Consider the following 20,818-nt stretch of genomic DNA (forward strand, 5'->3'; position numbering starts at 1 on the left):
GACCCGCTGCTCTGATCAGAATGGATGCAGCGCGCTTTCTTTTTTCTCTTGGTTACATCAGACTTACTGTTGCAGCTGAGAGTTTTTGCTGCTTCTGTTCCATCAGTGTTTGTGATTTGTGCCAGAGGGCTGCACGCTCTCATTCTGACCTGTGATGGAGTCACACAGACTTGCTGTAAGTTTAAATCCTGCAGGGTGAATTATCCGGTCCGACCTCAGAGCTGTGGAGCTGTTAGTGACTCAAAAAGATCCTGAAGATTAAATGGTTAAACTTTTACACGCGTCTCTTTCTTTTACCTCTTCGTGTCTCTCACATCAGACAAAACCGCCCCAAACTTCTTCCAGCACATTCAGCCTGTCTGTGTTTTACAGTGCATCGGCGAGAAGGGCTGGAGATGGGAGGGTGTGAGAAGAGGAAGAGGAGGATGGGGGGGAGGGGGGAGGAGGACGGTCCTGCTGTCAAACACAGATGAAAATCCAGCGGCAGGTTTCAGGAGGACACCGCCGTTAGGTAATCGCATTTATCGTCTCCTCGGAAGCGGCGGGGGCGGGGGTCAGCGGACACCGAGCGCCGAGCTGCGCACAAAGAAATCCGTTTCATTCCGTTCCCTCCAACTCCGGAGCTGCTGGAGAGGCGACGTGTGCGTGTAGCCCGGTGACGGTGCACGGACACACACCGAGCCCAAACTTCAGACTGGATTCAGAAACTGGAGCCGGAGCAGCGCCTGTGCCTCGTAATTGGCGCAGTTACGCGGACGGTTGTGCGCCAGTCTCAGTGGCCGAGGAGCGTCTTCTAGAGAACATGAACGGGACACGTTAAAGAGCCGAGGCGGCTCGTCTCCGCGCTGAAAGGTGAGTGAATCACACCTGGCCTGTACGGAACTTTGGCCGGGGTGTAGTTCAGGGTCCGTCCCTCATTTCTGTGTCAAGTTCAGGCTGAACTTTAATTTCAAAAATTAAGTTTGAATCTCAGATCTTAAGCGAGAAAGTGGCTCAGCTCGCATTTTAATAAAAAATATGAGCTGACAGCTGGTTTCAGGTCGGAGAGGCTGAGGAAAGCTTTAGACTGTAGCTAAAAGATGGAGGACTCTACAGTCACATCATCCCCTGGTATCTGGCTTCAACATTTTAAACAAAACTTGGACTGCAGCCATGATGTTTTTGATTATCTTATTTACATATAGCTTTTTTTTTAAAAAATTACTTTATGTGTTTCTTTCTTTTCTTTGGAGTGCTAGCTAGTTTGGTTCAGGCATCACACAGACACAGATGTCTGGTAATTACTGCTGAGTAAGAATTAAAATCAAACCTAAAAACCAGAGCTCAACCTTCTTGGATGGTCTGTTAGTGCAGTGACTTCACAGCAGCCATATTATTGGTCACATGATGTCAAAATGCTCCAACAGCAAAAAAAAAGTGGTCCAGAGGTCCAGTTCAGGTGAAGCTAGCAAACAGCTAGCAGCTACAGCCGCCTGTGTCACCGTCCACCTGTCATTCAAGAAGCCACGCCCCCAATGATGCAAACTTTAAGCCTTAATAAGCTTTAAACAGGTGAGTTATAAAAATGTTCTCCCCTGTACAGGTGCTATGAAGGAGGAAATGATCTTTTGAGACAACACAATTTTTGTAGTTTTGCTTTTAACATGGCCTCACTCCTGAAACCTCTTGTTGATATTAGAGGCGCTACATTAGCACAGCATAAATGAAGACTGGGCTGGAACGCTGAAGGCTTTGAAACATGTTCAGCTTTTGCAGGAGTGTACAGAGGATCTGTTTGCACTCATACTACCATTAAATGTCAGTTTTTCACCAAATTATGTTTTTTAAATAAACCTCCTGTTCATTAGAATCACCCACACACACACCCACACACACCCACACACACACACACACACACACACACACACACACACACACACACACACACACACACACACACTGCACTGTTATGTAGATTTAACAGTAAACGGATTAAAATGACTTTCTCCCTCCGTCACTCTATACTTAAACAAGTTTTAATGATTTTTCCCAATTTTATATTTCTTAATTATAAAGTATTGAGATTCTCTGCTGTGGCTCCAAATTGAGCTGCGTGCATCCTGCTCACTTTAATAATCCCTGACGTGTGCCTGAAATTGGGATCATAGATCATAGAGAGCAGCATGGCACTCAAACAGAATCTAGGACAGAGCCATCAGCAACACAAACCAGGAAGTGGACTGGCTCTACTCTACCTGATCACAGAGTGCCTTACACACCACGTCTTGCACATCCATTCACACACGCACGGTTTTCCTTTGTGTAACTGCTTTGTGTCTAACAAGAAAGCTTCAGAGGTGGCTGCTTTTGCAGGAACGATGTAGACAAGAGTCCATAAGGGGAGTCAGCATGGGATTTTATTTGAAATTACAACATCATTGTATTTACTTACAAATATTTAAAGGTACATACACTAAAATAAGGAGGTAACAAGTCGGTTTTTAACAGAAAATGAAAGAAATGTGATGTAAATAAACTTTAGTACTGTGTAAGTAATTTAAAGTGGTTTCATTTATTAAGTAATTTAATGGGAATTCTGCAGAAAATCAAAGAATATTCTCTGATCTTGTGTTGTAAACATGGGGTAATTTTTGGGACATTGTATTATTAAACTGTCCTTTTATTTAAACACTATAAATATTTTCCTTTATTAACTTGTATGAAAAAATAAATATCTAAATCTGTAGCACAGCATGCTTACAACATGAAAGGGGAAATTTTGTTTGTTTTGCTTCACAATTACCACAAAATTGATGCAGTACTTAAATGACTCCTGCTTTCCTGTAAACTTTAAATTATTCATGCATTACTTAAATGTACTTACAGCATGACTTACAACTTAAGTGTGGTTCGCTGTCACGAGAAGTGAGGATCTCAGTCTTTTATAGCTCCCACTGAGCGACCTGTCAAACCCACGTTGCTTTCATACGAGCAGATTCTATATTCATCTTGTCGACATCAGGCCGAGGTGAAACTACTTTCTGCTCGAACCTGTAGAGCTGAAAGAGCTTCTTTGGTGATTCTCAGGCATTTTCTACTCTCTGGGTTCGTTCACGCCATCACTGTGTCTCACCGTCGAGTCACACAAATTGAGGCGTAAACTGGTGTGAAGAAACTGTGCAGGGTGTCGAGGCTAAAACGGGGAGTGTTGAGAGCTTCTTCCCCTTTCAGTCAATTTTCTATTTTACTGAAAAAGACACACGAACTAATGTAGACTCATTGATTTGTTCTTTAATGACTGGCATGGAAGAATTATTACAGCTGTATATATTGTCAGATTTGACACCTGAAGCCCAGATAGTTTAATACAGCACATCAGGATCAGTGTCTGATTTATTCAACAAAAAGCTTCATTTTTTTATCGTTGTCCTCGTTGTCTTGTTTCATCAGCAGGTTGGCTCAGCCTCTGGTCTAAATGATCATATAACACGGAAGAGCAGAAAACATATGGAAACTGGATGAGCTGTTCTTATAGGGTTTCAGGGTGAGCACAATTCTTATCTTAGCTACGTCTAGGTAAGCATGGTAATGTAAATGGTAAATGGCCTGTATTTGTATAGCGCTTTTACTTAGTCCCTAAGGACCCAAAGCGCTTTACTCCACAATCAGTCATTCACGAAAACAGAATTTTTTAAAATTTAACTGAGTTAGAAGTTAGCTCGCTAGTTTCCACCTAAGCATGATATAGCATGTTCTGACCGAGAGATTTCTGAAACAAATTCAAACGTACAGCTCTGTTATCACTTCCAACATAAATGAAGACAGAAAACTAAACAGCAGTGACGTTTGTAGGGTTACTGAAGTTGGGCTAGCTGCTATATAATGATGTGCTACGTGATCGCTAGCGACACAGCTAGCTTGTTAGCATAGCATAAACACAGTGAAGCTGGAGGATGAACGCTAACTTTATTCCACTCAATAAAAGTTAACGTGAGGGTTCCCGATGGTTAGGGACAAATGCAATCGCATGGCAGGATGCTGTAAAAGGACCAAACTTCAGTCAGGAGAACAACTGAGATAATCCATCCACAATACGAGGTTAGTCATTCATATACTGCTGCATGGGCTGGAGTTACATTGTAAGGTTTTAAACACTGAGCTTTAAATTTAACAGTGGTAATAAAAACTGAGAGAGGCCGACAGTCATCACTGACTGTTTTTAGGGGCTTGTTGAGATTAAAAAGAACAAGATACAAAGCATTAAAACATGTTAAAATCACAACAGCTTTAATAAACAGAGTAGTTTGGACCTGGAAGCAGGGTTCATCACGTCATCACTTAAAAACTGGATAGCTTTGTCTTTTAGCATTAGCCTAGCTGAAAATCCTGCTTTGTATTTGACTTGAGAGTCGACTTTAGGTTTTCAGCTGTTGTTGATCCAAACTCTGCATTCTTTCTAAAGAACAGAAAAAACCTTTAATACTGAATAAAGAAAGAAAACTTTGTCACCCTGCGAACCTCACTCCCGAGTGGAGAATAAACGTTCGGACACAGCAGGTGGGTGGGGTTTTTTTGACCATATTTGGGATATCCCCTCACCAGCATCATCAAAGAAGCTCCTAGAATAGAAGGAATTGTCTGAATCTGGGTATTTATTTGTACCTACACATTTCATTATTTGAAAATCAGTTTTTATTATGACTGTTCAACACATGCACAGGAGATATGAAAGGAAATAAGAAAAAATAACACAATAAGTTCACTTCAGAATCCATCACCAAATTCATAGCAGACTAATAATGATTGCCACTGAGTCTGACATTCAGTATTTTAGAAGCTACTCATCAAATTGGGTGATATTCATGGTCCTGTGCTTCACTGAGGGTTGTTGTTCTCCTGGCAGCGACTGCAGCGATCCGAACTCTTTTTCCTGGCACGCTGATTTGTTTTGATCAGACTCATTACAGAAGATGAGGCTTCGCACAAATATGCGAGAGGCCTCATCTTCTCTCTCCGCGTTTCGGGCTGCTTTGCTGCTGTGGCTCAATATGTCTGTTCAGTGTTGTCTGTGATTAAACACATCAGAAACCGGCGTCCTGCTCACATCCCATTTACTGCTCTTTGTTTCTTGATGGTATCTGACAGGTTATGACAGCGAGAGCTCGCTTTGAAAACTGCAATACTGACTCTGATGTCACGTCAAGCTTCAAGCCAAAACTTCTTAATCATTCTGAATTTGGATGTTTAACACCGATGTAGCAGTTAATTGAATGTGTCAGACAACATTTCCTAATAGTTTTATGTTGTGGGTACGAGTGGGGAACATTAAGGAAGATATTTTAGTCTTCTCTGCAAAAAAGGATGATTGATTTGGAGTAACTTTAAAACATGAACATGAAAAGTCTCGATAAGTGACGTAAAAGGACTTGGATTTGATATCAGTAGGAGGTCTGGGACACTTCCTTCACTACATGTTGGTCCCTATTGAGCCCCTTGGAGCCAAACAAGTTTGAATTAATGGAAGATTTCAACAGACTGAATCTGTCTTTTTGCTTCCCTACAGTTTCAGTGGAGCTTCCGTAAAACTGCGGTCAGTCGGACATAATAAAATCTCATCCATCCCGTCACACATCCAGCTGCCAGCATGCCCATCATCAGCAATGCCAACCACGACTTCAGCACCTACTCCATCAGCAGCGACGACAGCAGCCTCGACCGCTTCTTCACCGAGATCCCGGAGACCGAGACCCTCAAAGGCGTTTACTTCCAGCGCGCCCAGCTGCTGCGCGACCCGAAGGCCTCATACGTGGTCGACCGCACCTTGCAGGTTCTGATCAATGTCGGCGGCAACCGCTACACCTTCCCCTGGAGCACCCTGGAGCAGTTTCCTCAGAGTCGTCTGGGTCGCCTGCGCTTCTGCACCACCCCCGAGGAGATCGCACGACTCTGCGACGACTACGACGAAACCTGCCAGGAGTTCTTCTTCGACCGAAACCCAACAGCCTTTAGGGTCATCCTCAACTTCCTGGCGGCAGGCAAACTGCGTCTGCTCCGGGAGTTATGTGCCGTTTCGCTGCACGACGAGCTCGACTACTGGGGCGTGGACCCCGGACATATGGAGCGCTGCTGCCGCCGTCGCATGATGGCCCGGGTGGAGGAGGTGGCGGAGCGGGAGCGTAAGGAGGAAGAGTGGAGGCAGAAGAGGATGATGCTGAAGAAGAGCAGCACACAGACGGAAAAGGGCTATCGCAGACTGATCGTGGTGCTGCGCGATATGGTGGAGAACCCTCACTCCGGCCTGGCCGGGAAGATGTTCGCCTGCCTCTCCATCGTCATGGTGATGGTCACCGTCATCAGTCTGTGCATCAGCACCATGCCGGACCTCCGAGATGAGGAGACGAAGGTGGGTACAGAGCTTACAGAATTTATAAAACAGCCTGTGGAATCAGTTTGAAATGCATAAAACGTTTTAAATATGGGTTTAAATAAAAAAGAAATTTCTGGGATCGGGCTGAATGTTGAACCTGACGTCTGCATCTGGGGCCACTGTGTCACGGTCCTGGGTCGTTTAACCCAGCGTTTCATTGTATTTTGATATTCATTGTTTATGTTTTGGTTCTTTTAGTCTTCTTTAGCTCCTCGGTTGCCTAGTTATAGTTCTGTGCTCATTTAGACTCCTTGTGTCATCTTCCCCCGTTCCCATAGTTTCCCAAGTTCCCCTTGTTGTTGGGCGTGTCTTACCTGTCATGTTATGTCTGCATGGTTCCTGTTGTCAACTTCAGGTCACATCTGAATCCCATCATGCTTCCTATTTATTTTGAAGGTCTTGTTGTCTTGTTCTATGTGCCTAGTTTACACTTCCCTTGTGGCGTCATTATGATTTGTTTGTGTCAGCTGTTTCCCAGTGTGTGGCCACTTCCCTTGATCTCCCCTTGTTTGTATTTAGTCTGTGTGTTTCCGTTCAGTCAGTGTCAGGTTGTCTGTATGTACCCCCATGTCATCCTAGCCAAGGTTATAGTCATAGTTTAAAGTCATATGTGTGGTATCCACGGAAACCTCTAAATCTCTGCTCAAATCTCAGGTAAACCATTTCTAAAACCACCAAACAAAGCGAAGATGCCAAACAGTTACGCGGTTTTCTGGACTTAAATTTGACCCAGAGCATATTTTCAAAGGTGTTATGTGCTATAAAACACTTTAAAAAATGAGGCAAGGGAAATAAAAAATCTAACTTTTCTATGTTTGAGTCACAGTAACTTTGAAATAGTAACATCTGCAGTACTACTTACACCTCTGATGAAATCTCACAAGTATTCACTTTATTTTGATACCAAGATTGGTTACACAGAATTTATAATTGCAGAGAAATACAATGAATTTCCTTTTTGAACAGGAAACTTAACAGGTTAAACACATGGAAGTGTGTAAGACTTCTTTCTAACGGTCAGCAGCATCACAGACTCACCCAGTTTGTTCCTCTTCACACATTCGGGCTAATTGCAGAGTTCAGCAGTGCACAGCAATGCTAGCTCACACTCTATATAGCACGTAGCACTGTAGCTGCGCTCACCGCTAAACTGGAGTCTGGAAGGGGATTTTTCTGAAATATCTAAATTAAAACATGTAAATATTATTCAGGACTGTAACCACACAGGTGCCAATGAACCAGGAAAGGTTATAGGAAAGAGGAAAACTGGCTAACCAGTAGAGGCCTTTTAAAGGGATTCATGGATGTAAAGAAGGGGTTGGCGTGACAGAGGATGCTGGGATAGGGTGAGATGGAGGCAGGTGATGTGTTTTGGTGATCACTGCAGGGAGCAGGTGACAGAAGAAGAAGTTTGTGTGAATGTGTAAATGTTGTGATGTGTGATCGTGTTGCTACCTCTACAGAGCTGCACATGGCGCATAACTGCTTTCTGTTCCTCACCAAAGAGTCTTTGCATCTAAACTTAACAACTGAAGCTTTCAGATGGTCCAAGAACAGCGTGCACTCCAGCGGTGGTACGGTTTGTGCGCTCGTGTGGACAGTAAACAGTCCTACATGATGATTTTCATGGTACATTGTTAGTTTATGATGACTGCTTTGTTGGAGGACTTCTTGTAAAAAAGATGATCTAATGCAGAAAATGGTGCTGAAGAGGAGACCTGGTGATGCTGGTTAGAGCCGGTTGTTGCTATAAAGCTCTTGTTTACTTCCTGACTTACAGTTTTATGTGTTGCAGAGATGAAAACATCATTTCTGCTGTAGTTGGCTCTCTGGGTCGTTCCCCTCAGTGGCGGAGCCGTTAGCGAAGGATGATTTTTAGCTGGAAATTTAATGAAAGTAATGAAAACTTCACAGAGCAGACTGTGTGTTGACTGAGAAACATTTCCACCACAACACTAAATATTTCATCCTATTAACGTCGGCTCACGTAGCTGTGATGCAAAGTGGGGCTGATTGTGATTAACTGACAGGTAAACTGATGCCGACAGAGCTGCAGATTTTGTTCTCTCTCACTGTGATATTTACAGACAGAAGTTTCTAGAAAAAACAAGAAAGCTCGCAGTGATAAACACGCTGCACGGTACCTGCACCCAGCAGCAGACAGGAGAGTGGAGATGTGACTACAGATGAACGTGCGATGTGTGGGCTGGATGTGTAAAAGCAGCTCTTAGCTAACACATTAATCACATCACAGTAATATAACAGTATTTACATGTACATGTACAGTCTAACTGCACATTTGATCCCTGAGATATTTTAATATAAGAAAAAGAACAGATGCAACAGTTTATCCCACAGTTTCAGTGATACAGAAACGCTGATTTAATTTGAAATTTTTATAAATAATTGTTTGTGCAGAAAATCCAGTGATTCTAAGACTTATATATATATATATATATATTTTACTATGACCCTACTGTAAAAATATACATTTGGATGGCAGATAATTAAAAAAGCTTTCTGATATATCGTTTATCTATTAGTTGTTTGTTTTGGTGTGTTCTGAATGGCCATGGAGATTTTTTTTATCAGTAGGAAAAGCTGTAAAACTTATGAAAAGCTTAAAGTGGAACATTTTTGTCCTTTACATTTTCCAAATCCATCCAGTGGTCCTGATTCTGGCCCCTGGGCCTTATGTTTGCCAACCCAACTCAGTATGAGACAAAGGCATCCACAGAAAAGTCCAAGAATACAGATATGGAGAATAAATCCTCTGTAATTACAAATAGGTGCGGTTATAAATCAGTGTAACTTCAGTGATGGAAAGAGCGATGACAGTAAAAAGACAAATTAAAGCACATTAATGGGGCTCAGGCGTGGATTGAAAAGCAGCTTCTGTCAGCATGACTGTTTGCTGGTTGTTTTCTGCCGGCGGTCTGAGGTAACCAAAGGAGACAGCGTGCAGAGCTGACTGCTGTTGTCAGTGTAAAGAGTCTGAATTTGGCTTTTGTGAGCTGGAGACAATAAATCGATTCCTCCCGAACGTTTTTGCAGTCGGTCGGACTAATCGAGCCGACAGAAAATCAAAGTGTGGACGTGAGCGCTAAAAGAAGCTGAAAGTTCTGAATCTGGCCGACCTGTAAGGTGGATGGTGCTGCTGCAGAGATAATCGTGCTAACGCTAGCTTACAGAAAATGCAGTGTTTTCATTTAATGTTAATTATCAGGAGTCATGGTTTGAGAAAAAAATAAGATCTGACGGATTTGCTTTTCAAAAACAAAATTTCACCTTATATCTCTACAACTAATCAGCGCAGGCCAAATTCTAAAGACACCACTCAATGAAATTAGTAAATTAGCAGTTTACAGCAGCCTCATATTTTATCCTTTGACTCCACTAGAGCCCTTATTTAGCTCCTCCCACTTCCAGGCCACCCTTTAAGACCACTTTCTTTTGATTGGATACTCTCTATGACATCATGTAGAACCAGAAGTAGAAAAAAACTGTGGTAAACTAAGTGATTCCGGTTCACATGGATTACTTGTGCATACACTGTCCTCGTTATCTGGTCATGTTTGTTATGCACATCATGGCTGGAACAGGATAGAAGAAGATCTGATGGTGTAAAACAGGAGAAAGCAGAATGGAAGCAGGAAAATCGTTTTTACTATACAGCTTTCACCAAGTAGCAGGCAGAAAGTTCAGGTGAGGTTCACCATCCTTTCCTGAATCTTACCTCCCTCACAAATAATTCACCTGTTTCCAGGAGTAGTATTTTATCAGGGAACACAGAGTTCTAGATTAAAAATATAAATTTTAATGCTTGATGGAAGCTGCCCGACGGCGTCTTCTCGTCAGAAGTCGTTCACATTATGTGCAGTTAGAAAAGCCCGTGTTCTTCCAGGTTGTAATTTTCACTTTTCTTTTTGTCGCTCTGGTATTTGTGGACAGTTCTTCATTCGGGCGTCTTTCTTTCTCATTTTTTTGTCATCATTCTGTCATCTGTTAAAATCACACTGGAATAAAAATGGATTTTTTCCCTGAGGCGACGCATACTTCTTATTACAACAGACACTTTTCTTTAGCATTCACCTCCAGAGAAATCAATGTAAGTGCTCTGCAGCTTTTAAATGTTTTCCAATTTCTCGCTTTGTGCAGGCAGACGTGGAATTAAAGTGATGGTAAGGAAAACCGAGAGGCCGTTTGCCTTTGGCACGGCGAGAGGCAGCGGGCCTCGCAGGTCACTGTTTTCTGAGGCTATCTGAGCATCAAGTGTGAAATCGATGGAGCGACACTTTATATTTGCTCCGTGTTTCTGTCCCCGTCTGCAGGGCGAGTGCTCCCAGAAGTGTCACAACATGTTCGTGGTGGAGTCCATCTGCGTGGCCTGGTTCACCTTGGAGTTTGTGCTCCGATTTATCAACGCCCAGAGCAAGCTGGCCTTCGCCCGCGGCCCGCTCAACATCATCGACGCCGTTGCCATCCTGCCGTACTACGTGTCCCTGGTGGTCGACATCAAAGACGAGTCGCACGAGGATGTCATCATGGGGGCCGGCAGAGGCTACCTGGACAAACTGAGCCTGATCCTTCGCCTGCTGCGAGCCCTGCGGATCCTCTACGTGATGCGGCTGGCTCGCCACTCTCTGGGCCTGCAGACGCTCGGGGTGACCATGCAGCGCAGCATGAGAGAGTTCGGCCTCCTGCTGCTGTTCGTCTGCGTGGCCGTGACCCTCTTCTCACCACTGGTTCATCTAGCCGAGAGCGAGCTGGCGCCATTTGCCGCCACGCACCCCCACCACAGCTTCAGCAGCATCCCGGCCTCCTACTGGTGGGCCATCATCTCCATGACCACCGTGGGCTACGGCGACATGGTGCCGCGCAGCATCCCCGGACAGATAGTGGCGCTGACGAGTATCCTGAGCGGCATCCTCATCATGGCGTTCCCGGCCACCTCCATCTTCCACACCTTCTCCCGCTCATATCAGGAGCTCAAGCAGGAGTACAAGCGGGTGTGGAAGGAGGAGCGGGACGAGGAAATAGCCGCCGAGTCGGGGAAGAGCTGCTCCAAGGATGATTCTTCACTAGATGAGCTCAAATCCGTGTCGAAGAATGGGAACGACGGGATGAAGTCGAGCAAGACTCCCACGCTTCCGTCTGCAGCGTTCTGATGGAGGTCATGTGACACTTTTGGTTCATTATGTGTTAAAAACTTTCTCCTTCCCGTACATTAAAACTCTGGAGCAATTGTGCGATGAACAAAATAATATTCCGCACTCTAGATTCATGTTTCCATCAAAGTGTGTCCCCAACTTATCAGGTTGTAGTCGCCTCTTAACTTCCACCAGGTCACTGAGGTTTGTTTACATCAATCTGATCTTGATCCTGATTTTGGCTCCTCCAATAAAAAGGAAATCGAGCGCTCCCTAAATCAGCGTCTGACCACCTGCCTGCGTGAGCCAATCGCAGCTGTCCCCTGCATTGTGCCGCCGGCTCCACTGATTAACCAAGAAGATGTTATGCAAAGAGTGCAGGATAGCTGCGTCTGCACCATAAAGCAACACAAATAACCTGAGAACACCCAGAACTGTAGAGTAACAATCACCCAACATCAGCTCAGACGTCCATGACAGCGAGGCTGTGCAGCATCCACTCACAGAGAAACACTCAAATCGCATTTCACGTGGTCAAAGATAAGTGCCGACTAACCACGGTGAGTAATGAGAGCTTCAGGAAAATGGTCAGCTTACTGGCAAAACATCTGTTGTTACCTCATGCAGTTGTTTTTCAAAGCAGCAAAACGTCGCTCGTGCAGGAACAACAAACACAGACTTTAGATCTTCCTTCTAGGAGATGAACGAACACTTGATTCATCTGCAGATATTCATTTATAAAGAATAACTACAGGAATGTTGCATTATGTAAAAGTGGAAACAGCACCCTGCTGATTTAAATTTCTGCAAAGTTTTGCGAAAAAATGTTATGAATTTATTTTATTTTGGTGCAAATATTTGTACAGATGTGAAACCATCGAAAAATCCGTGAACGATTGTAACAAATAATCAAAATAACGGCTTAAACCGCGCAGCCGCGCTGAACATTCATCACTTTTTATGGAGTTTTAAAAATTTTAGGGAAAAAACAATACAAAAGGAATATAACATCTTCTGGTTTTTCCTGCAGCTAAAACAAAGTCCGACTGTAACTCTGCACACGTCACTGCTGACCTGGTGGATGTTAGAGGTTCAAGTGTCCTGTTTCCAGCCGTGTTTGTTTTTAATGACGAGCTCGGCGTATGTAAAGTAATCCCTGTGCACCGCTGTGCTCTACACGCTCCGTTTATCGCAGGTTTGTCTATCGTTGGCTCTCTGTGATGTCAAGTGGATCTCCTTATATGGTCATCTCCAGTCCACAGCCCTGGCTGTGAGTGCAGAACCACCCCATGCTCAAACCTTTGTGTCTGTGAGCCACTCAGAAGATTGCTTTAAAAGGGGGAGGAGCTATAAGAGTTCAACGCTCAGTAAGATATGAAAGCGTTGTTTGGTATCGTGAGTCAGAGCAAAAGCAGGGAGCTGGAAATGAGTCGTTCCCAAAGCCTTTTCCGAACGTTGAATTCTCCCTTTGTTTTCTGAGGAGCTCCAAACTGTGGTCTTAATAATCTTACTCCTCTCTGTGGCTGCTAGGAGACACTGTGTCTGTAGTAATACACTATTTTTGTACACACACACACACACACAGTGCACCAATCCAATTACAGTGTGATTGTCTGGAGAGCATCAGTGTAATGGAAGATCACATTTCTTCCTCTTGGTTCTTTCAGTTTTAATCAGATAACTGAAAGAAGATTCTCAGCATCGTCTTTTCTTCCCGTTTGCTTTCGGACTGTGACGCTGACCCGGCTCTCGAGTTTCGGGATGTTGGAGTGTCCTCGAATGGACCATCGGTGCTCGCAGAAGCCGGTGATGAAAACTTCACTGTGATGGATTGCACAGCACAGACGCCGTCACGTCTCAGAGAGGATTTTTCAGAGGGAGTCGATGGCAGCCTGGAGGGAAGAAAGTCATTTAAAAACCAATCAGCGGAGGTGTCGAAGCATTTTTGAGAACCACCAACTCGGTCCTTTAATGTGCACAGAAATTCGTGTCCTTCATTCTTTAACCGCTCACGTCTTTCTGGCATTTTTAAAATAAAATTACACTTGGATTCATTTGCTGTGATGAATGCTTTGGATTGTTTTATTGCACTCGAAGCTCCCGAGCAGTTTTAATGACTACACGACAGAAAAATGTGACTTAAAAAGAGGCCTTAGAGAACGAGATGGTGGGCTGCACTGTATTGAATGGAAGGACTAGTTAGCAATGAGAAAAATGCAACACTGCAGTCAGCAGCGATGAATTACACACTGTGGTAACGACTTCCTGTGGAGCTTTATTATAAAGAAACTAAAACAGTGTTTAAATTCAAAAGTCACCCTCCTTCAGTGACCGGCTAATACCAGAAATGACCGTAAAGCCTGCAGTTCCTCTACCGTCCGGCAGAGGCAGCAGTGAGTCAGTCCCCATAGACTCCCATGTTAAAGCTTTACAGCAGAAACAAACATGTTTACAGCCTGATACACAAACTGTTTCATCTCTATAGATAATTTTCCTAACATAACACCTGTTTTATAACTCACCTGGATTAAAGTTTGTATTATTAGGGGCGTGGCATCACTGACTGACAGGTGGATGGTGACACAGGTGGCTGTAGCTGCTAGCTCTTTGCTAGACTTCACCTCAGCTAACTGGAGTCCCTGAACTGGACCTGTGGACTGAGATGTTATGTATCTGTGTCTGTGTGATCCTCTCGTTCACTCTGCCTTCTTAAAACAAATCTAGAACATTTAAAAAAATAAATAAAAGTGGAGCCTCCTGATGGCGTCTAAATCTTGGACAGAATTATTCACACCTCTGCTGATAGAAATGTAATGTCAGATCAAATATGGTCCTCACTGTAAGACGGGCAGGCAGACTGATGATGCTGAAATTTGGCAGGAAATCAGCTCCAGATGGCGAATTTCTGTGTTTCCTTTCAGTAAAACAGAAAAGTTTCAGATGAGAAATCTGCAGGGAGTTTGTGCTTTTTGCCCTGAATTACATTCATTTGTGCAGCTCATACACATTAAACAGGCTGAAATAAACTGGAGCTGCTGTAACTCTGCCGTCACAGCTTCATGCACATTTCTACTCTGAACAAAAACCAAAAGGTCTGACTTTGATGTATCTCATTATTAGATTTTGTCATCAGTTTAAATTCAGCTGCACTTTTCCTCCAAATGATTTGTGCTGGAAGCCGGACGGATCATTTCTGTGTTTGCTGCCTTTGTGTGCATGGCTGTCTTCAGATGTGTCGTCACGCTGACATCTGCTGTTATCGTTCGTGTTCGAGACGCAGATGGAGGCTGTGCGAGAGCCTCTTTCTGTCTCTGCAGAACTTGTTTGACACTTGTTGGCACGACGGCTTCGGTTTAAATTACAAACAATGGGAACATTGAAGTCCAACAGGCACTCGTTCTTCTCTTCTATCACTTCTTGTTTTCCTCCAACCCGCACGGCCTGCTGTCCTCACAGGAGACAAGGCTAACGGCGTGACACTCACGTGTCCTTCACCCCCTGCATCTTCTCCTTCATCATCCTTTGTCCGATATATCCAATATATCCACTCTCCCCCGTCTGCACATGTGCAAACCATCTCAGCCTCGCTCTTCTAACTTTAACTCCAAACCACAAAATATTCTAAACAGCAGCACATGAGCGGTCCTAGGTTTTATGAGCCCCGCCCCCAAACCGTGTACTCCTAGCAACAGTCTCAAGCTTAGATAAATGAGGACGGTTGAATCAGGAAGGGCGTAAATCCATAATATCCAAATCAAACATGCAGATCATCAGCTGCACTAATAATGAAATAAACAAACTGATTGATATTAATAAATAAAGTTCACTGAGTAGTGGACACCACAGTTTTGACTGTATTGAAAGAGCTGTAGCGGTGCTTTGGCGCACCCTGCTGGTGATATATGAGTTGTATTATATTGGAAGGAATATTTACAGACTGACATATTAAGAATAATGGAATAAGTTCTTAGCTTGAGTTCTTGTGCTTAAAATGTATGCTTTTATTTTGATAGGGGACAGGAAGGGTTTTTTTTAACCTCTCAGTGTCTCTGCATCTGTTTGAATTTTGACTTTGATAATTCTGGATTGAGTCACCGTCTACCTGAGAGGGACAAAGTGGCGCGTCGAGCTTCTGGAGAGCTACAATCGCTGTTTACTGTCTCCACTGAAACGTCTCATAATATTATCTAAGAACAGCACGTATAATGTGACAAGCTTGTGGAACTCCATGACTAACCTTTGTGTGTGAGGAAGACATCCAACTCAGATTCAAACTCCAAAATAAATTGCAGAGAATACTAAAGTTCAAAAGTCTTTTATTCTGAAAGGTTCAGGTGTACTACTTGGTATTATCTCAGTTTAAAAAAACAACAAAACACATGAAAGGTTTAAATAATTCAGTTTTCTTTGAAATCATCAGAAATATTGGGTTTAAGTTCTGTCACAGTTCAAGCATGAACATGAGCACCGAGCTGTAAAAATCATTGATGCTTGACGGACACGCCCACAAAGGAACAACGTGTCAAACTTTCGGGGCTCCTGACTGTCGGGATTTCTTCTTAAATTCTTTCAGATGCATCTGCGCGTGTTTCCATTCAGGGTCGAGGCAGAACTTCTTTTTGGTCTCAGTGGTGACTCTGTAAGAAACACACAATGCACACTGTAAGGAACGTGCACAGCACCAGTGATGGGAAGAAGCTGAAAGGCACAAAATACCCGAAAACACGTAAAAATGCTTCATTCAAAATCATTTTAAAAAAGTGGAACGGATGATGAACCCAGTGAGAATGATCACATGAAGCAGATTTACAGGTCTAATGATTTGGAGACCAAAAATGGAGCAAAGAGACTAAAACTAAAGCTGCAGCTGAGCAGCTGATCAGGGAGCCACAGTAACACGAAGTAATTATGCCAGCTGCAAAACTCAAAACTCCAAATTAGATAACATGAATGTTCAACACCTGTCACATGACTTTCTGTGTTTACTCACATGATCGCTTCAAGGTTGCAGCCGCTGGTCATCATCACGTTCGTCACCTTTGTCACTGGTATGTGGATTTTATTAGTGACGGCCTCGCAGCATTCGACACCGTTTGTCACCATGTCTATAGCGACTGGCACTGTGGACACACACACAGAGTTAATACGAGTGCAGCTCAGACTCACGGCGCTCAGAGGTCAGAGGTCAGCGGTACTCACTGGCAGAGCTGTGCTTCAGGAAGCAGATGAGCGTCAGGACTGTGAGAGCCAGCAGAGTCTTCATGGTTCCCGACACAGACAGATGTTCTTCTGTTGGAATGTGCAGGGCTGATGTGCTCTGACCTGCTCGCTGCTCCCTTTATATCCGACGGCCACGTTCATGGCTCAGTGTGTTCTAAGAAGTCACGGTTCCCCTTTGGTTCCACTTCTCTTTTCTCCTTTCTTTAATACAGAGAAACAAAAATCGTTTTTGTGCTGCATTCTCTGAAGAAGTTTAACAGCTCTGATTTTAAAGCCTGAGGTTTATCTGAAAATTACACCCTCAGCAGCTGTGTACACCACAAACCACACAGAGCTTTCTCAGAGTGTCACAGTGACAAAACGTCCACTTAACTTCCATTAGAAGGTCCAAATCCAAATACAGAGTCCGCTTTATTTACCCACAGTCGTGATCGATGGCAGCGTGACGTGACGATGTTTAATGAAAGCTGCATCGTGGCGTTCAGGAGTAAAACACAGTGGAGGTTTCATCCTACATCAGCTGTTTAAATGCTTTCCACACATCAGCTCTCTGCAGGAGCCTCATCATAATCCTCGGGGAAGCCGATCCATCCGCCATGGACTCTGCAGTTCAATGATTTAATGCCACATGAACGTCTTTCTTCTTCTTTCTTTTCTAATGTAAACATCTATCTGCTTTCTTTACTGCTATTCCAGGTCAGGGCTGTAGGGGTGCTACAGCCCAGCCCAGCCAATAGGGAGAGAGGCAGGTACATCCTGAGCAGGTCGCCGTCTGTCACAGGGCTGACTCAGAGACAGACCGCCATTCACACCTATGACCAATCATGAATCACCTGTTAGTCTAATGTGCTGCAGACTGCGGGAAAAAGCCAGAAAGAACCCACATGCAGAAAGGCGAGAGTGATGTAATATCGATGAGAAGAGAAAAAATTTGTAGTAAAACGTAATTAAAGGGGACTTATTTTCATTTTCTGCTCCATATTTTAGTCACGGGACTCTACGGTAGTTTTGCACGATGCAAAGATGAAAATAATCCTCCTTTGTCTGATACAAAGAAGGATTATTCAGAGACTACACCCTCCCATTGCCTGAGTGTGTAGTTCCTGAAATGCACTGCAGCTCTGTCTGGGACCCTCGGAGACAAACTGGGAGCGTTTCACACCTATGTTTAGTCTGCACAAGGTCTTTTATTTTGAAAAATGACAGGCTGCTGTGTGCCATCCCCAAGTCTGACTTCCTGCCCTGCTCATCAGCTCTCTGCAGCTCCACATGCCGTCCTTAAGAAATTAACCTGGAGCTAAATTTAGATCTGGGAGCAGAGGGACACCTCACAGGCGCTTCTGAAAACACATACCATAATTATGAGCTATTAAGCTGCAGGCTCACATAGAATCGTTTGTTAAGAAGGTGTAATTAAAGGAAATACTTCATTAAAGTCTGTTATGTTAATAAGGTTTGTGATCAGACCTCATCGATGCTTTGAAAGGACCGATCTGTACAACAGGCACAGAGGACGTCGTCACTGGTTGGCTGCAGTTCTTGCGCCATCAGCGAGGTGTGATTTTGGAACCACTGAACGAGTTTTATGAATGATGTTTCAGTCGGTTCACCCTGAACTATCCCTGAGACTCACAGCACGTAGAGGACGAGTGCAGTCACATAACAATAAATCAAAGTGAAGTGATTGGAACAGCGATGCTAACACTGCGTACAGCACTTTGTCTTTTAATCAAAACAGCATCAGCAAAAATGAATTTCAGACTTAGTGTTGGCAGATGAATGAAGGTGAATTAAAGACAGAACAGAAATACTTTCTGTTTTACTTCCACTTCCTCTTTCTGCTCCCATGAATTATTAATTCTTCTAAACATGTCAAATACGTCACAGTGAAGAAGTTGTGGTTTTACGATAAACTTCTGCTGATTAAGATTTATTTTCTTCTATTTACTGAATTCACTAAAGTTATTTTATGTGTGAGGCAGACCACAGAAAAGCCAGAGCGCTGGAAGTGAGCATGCCTCTGTGAGACATGAGAAAACCTTTCGAGTACTTCGATGTTTTGGTCAGAAGTCTTGCTGCAGCGTTTTGAACAGTCTGTAGACGCTTCAAGGGGTTTTTGTTTAAACATGTAAACAGTGAACAGTAGGCCAGTCTTCATTAAATGAATCCATGAAGGACATTTTCCAGTTCAATACGAGATACAATAGGACTTAGTTTGGAAATGTTTCTTAAGTGATAAAAGCAGGACCGAACCAGAGATTTGACAGCCGGGTCAAAGGTTACCCCGAGGTTCCTGATAGATGATTTCACAAATGTTGAAAGAGGACCGAGAGCATTCATCATCTTAGGTACATTCTGTCAGCAGCACATACAAGGACTTCAGGCTTTCCTTCGTTAAGTTGGGGGAAGTTGTCAGCCATCCAAACTTTAACGGATTCTAAGCACTCATTCAAAATCTGCAGCTTAGAAACATCTTGGGGCTTGAAAGAAATGTATAACTGGATATCGTCTGTGTAGCAGTGCTAGCAGATGTCCTCAAAGGAGCTCCAAACATGCTGGAGGGGAAGTAGATATGTTAGGAGTGATAAAGGCCCCAGCACAGAGCCATGTGGCACACCACAGCACAGGGACGTGGAAGACGACCTGTGCTTAGGCTGCGTTCACTCTGCAGGTCTTAATGCTCAATTCTGATTTTTTTGATCAAATCCGATTTTTTTCTCTGCTTGTTTGCACAACAAATAAAATGCGACAGCAAACGCGCTCTAGTGTGAGCGCTCAAAGCGCCGCATGCGCAAAAGAAGACGTCACACACAACGCGCTCAGTTTACACCCAGAGCAACAGTATGTGTGACTGATGGCCTTAATATAAAGACCTCGGACTTTACGTTTCCCAACTTTGCTTTAAGTTATAAAGTTATTGTGTTTTCTACAGTTGGCCTAATAATGATCCTTACTGCTGTTTTAGAGGAGCGCTGCTTCAGAGGATAGCTGCAGATTTCTGTCAGAATCTACAGATTATGCAGTACAAAGAAAATGTTCACGTTTCTCCAACGTTGTCTTCCCAACAGTTTCACTGGATGGACAGGAAGCGTTCATGATGTCTTCTCCAGAGCTGATAATTGGCGTCTGTCTTGTGTCAGTGACGTAGAAGACGGCTGGTAAGAGAAGGGCTAACTTAGGTTGTTTTTAAAGGAGCAAACAGTCAAGTGAGCAGGACGATGCTTTGCGTGAGCTAACTATTGTTACCAGCTCCTGTAATGAACAGGGTAGAAAACGTTCTAAAATAACTTTTTTCTGTTATTTTATTTCACTTCTGAAGTCTGAAGCAGAAACACGTCTGAGTCTAGACACTCGCAGCCTGGGCCGAACTTCCACCAGAAAAAGGACGCTTCTGAGAATCTGTCTTTACACATTTAGGACCTTCAGAAAGAGTTTCACAATAAATGTTTGTCCTTTGGTATTTTTGGCACATCGAGAAAAGGGAAGAAGAGAAAGAAAGCCAGTTTCCTTTTCCTTCCTTTCACCTCTGCTCCTGTTCCTGCAATCCTCGCTGCACACATGCATGTGTTAGCACATGTACTGTATGCACATCAACCCTGATCGAAATTATAACAGCAAACATCCAAAAGAATATAAAGGTATACATTCAACCTTTGACTCAACTGTGACTGAAGTTTGATCTGATCACAGCATCAATTACAGCAGGAAGAAAATTGTGTTATTTACTTTATTTCATTTAAAAAGGCAGAAGTTGCCTGTAAGTTTTAGGTTTCATTTTAAAACATTTTAGTTTGAACCTTTGGGGCCCTACATGGTCAGGCTCCCCAGTACATATGTGACCTGCTGAGACTGCAATCCTCTTCCCGAGCTCTGAGGTCAACAGGTCAGAGAGTGTTGGTGGCCCCACGCGCTCGATTTAAAACTCGTGGTGATCGGGCCTTTCGGGCACCACGGCTGTGCAATTCTCTCCCACTGATTTTACGCTGTACAGACTCCTTTCATTCTTGTAAAAAGCAGCTGAAGACATTTTTATAAAGGCAAG

General features: G+C 43.6%; 2 protein-coding genes across 2 annotated transcripts; one reads left to right on the plus strand and one right to left on the minus strand.

Annotated features, from left to right (window-relative positions):
• The first annotated feature begins 487 nt into the window (after positions 1 to 487).
• Positions 488 to 15,895, plus strand: LOC101471721 (voltage-gated potassium channel regulatory subunit KCNG4). The gene is made up of 3 exons (XM_004565738.5): positions 488 to 852; positions 5,543 to 6,382; positions 10,738 to 15,895. Exons 2-3 carry the CDS (start codon positions 5,624 to 5,626, stop codon positions 11,572 to 11,574), a joined length of 1,596 nt encoding a protein of 531 aa, XP_004565795.2. The 5' UTR covers positions 488 to 852; positions 5,543 to 5,623; the 3' UTR covers positions 11,575 to 15,895.
• On the minus strand, positions 15,856 to 17,409 carry LOC143418692 (uncharacterized). Its single transcript, XM_076884420.1, has 3 exons — positions 16,756 to 17,409; positions 16,547 to 16,676; positions 15,856 to 16,193 (listed from the first exon to the last, which is right to left on the minus strand). The coding sequence occupies exons 1-3, from the start codon at positions 16,817 to 16,819 to the stop codon at positions 16,079 to 16,081; spliced, it is 309 nt and encodes a 102-aa protein (XP_076740535.1). The 5' UTR covers positions 16,820 to 17,409; the 3' UTR covers positions 15,856 to 16,078.
• Between the last annotated feature and the right edge of the window lie 3,409 nt (positions 17,410 to 20,818).

This window comes from Maylandia zebra, linkage group LG1 (genome assembly GCF_041146795.1).
Source record: "Maylandia zebra isolate NMK-2024a linkage group LG1, Mzebra_GT3a, whole genome shotgun sequence".
NCBI lineage: Eukaryota > Metazoa > Chordata > Actinopteri > Cichliformes > Cichlidae > Maylandia > Maylandia zebra.

Excerpts from the sequence above, each read along its gene's own strand:
- LOC143418692 (XM_076884420.1), bottom strand. The coding sequence starts at position 16,819 with ATGAAGACTCTGCTGGCTCTCACAGTCCTGACGCTCATCTGCTTCCTG. Across the intron at positions 16,677-16,755 it reads CCTGAAGCACAGCTCTGCCA|TGCCAGTCGCTATAGACATG; the intron begins GTGAGTACCGCT and ends GTGTGTCCACAG. Across the intron at positions 16,194-16,546 it reads TGCAACCTTGAAGCGATCAT|AGTCACCACTGAGACCAAAA; the intron begins GTGAGTAAACAC and ends TGTTTCTTACAG.
- LOC101471721 (XM_004565738.5), top strand. The coding sequence starts at position 5,624 with ATGCCCATCATCAGCAATGCCAACCACGACTTCAGCACCTACTCCATC. Across the intron at positions 6,383-10,737 it reads TCCGAGATGAGGAGACGAAG|GGCGAGTGCTCCCAGAAGTG; the intron begins GTGGGTACAGAG and ends CCCCGTCTGCAG.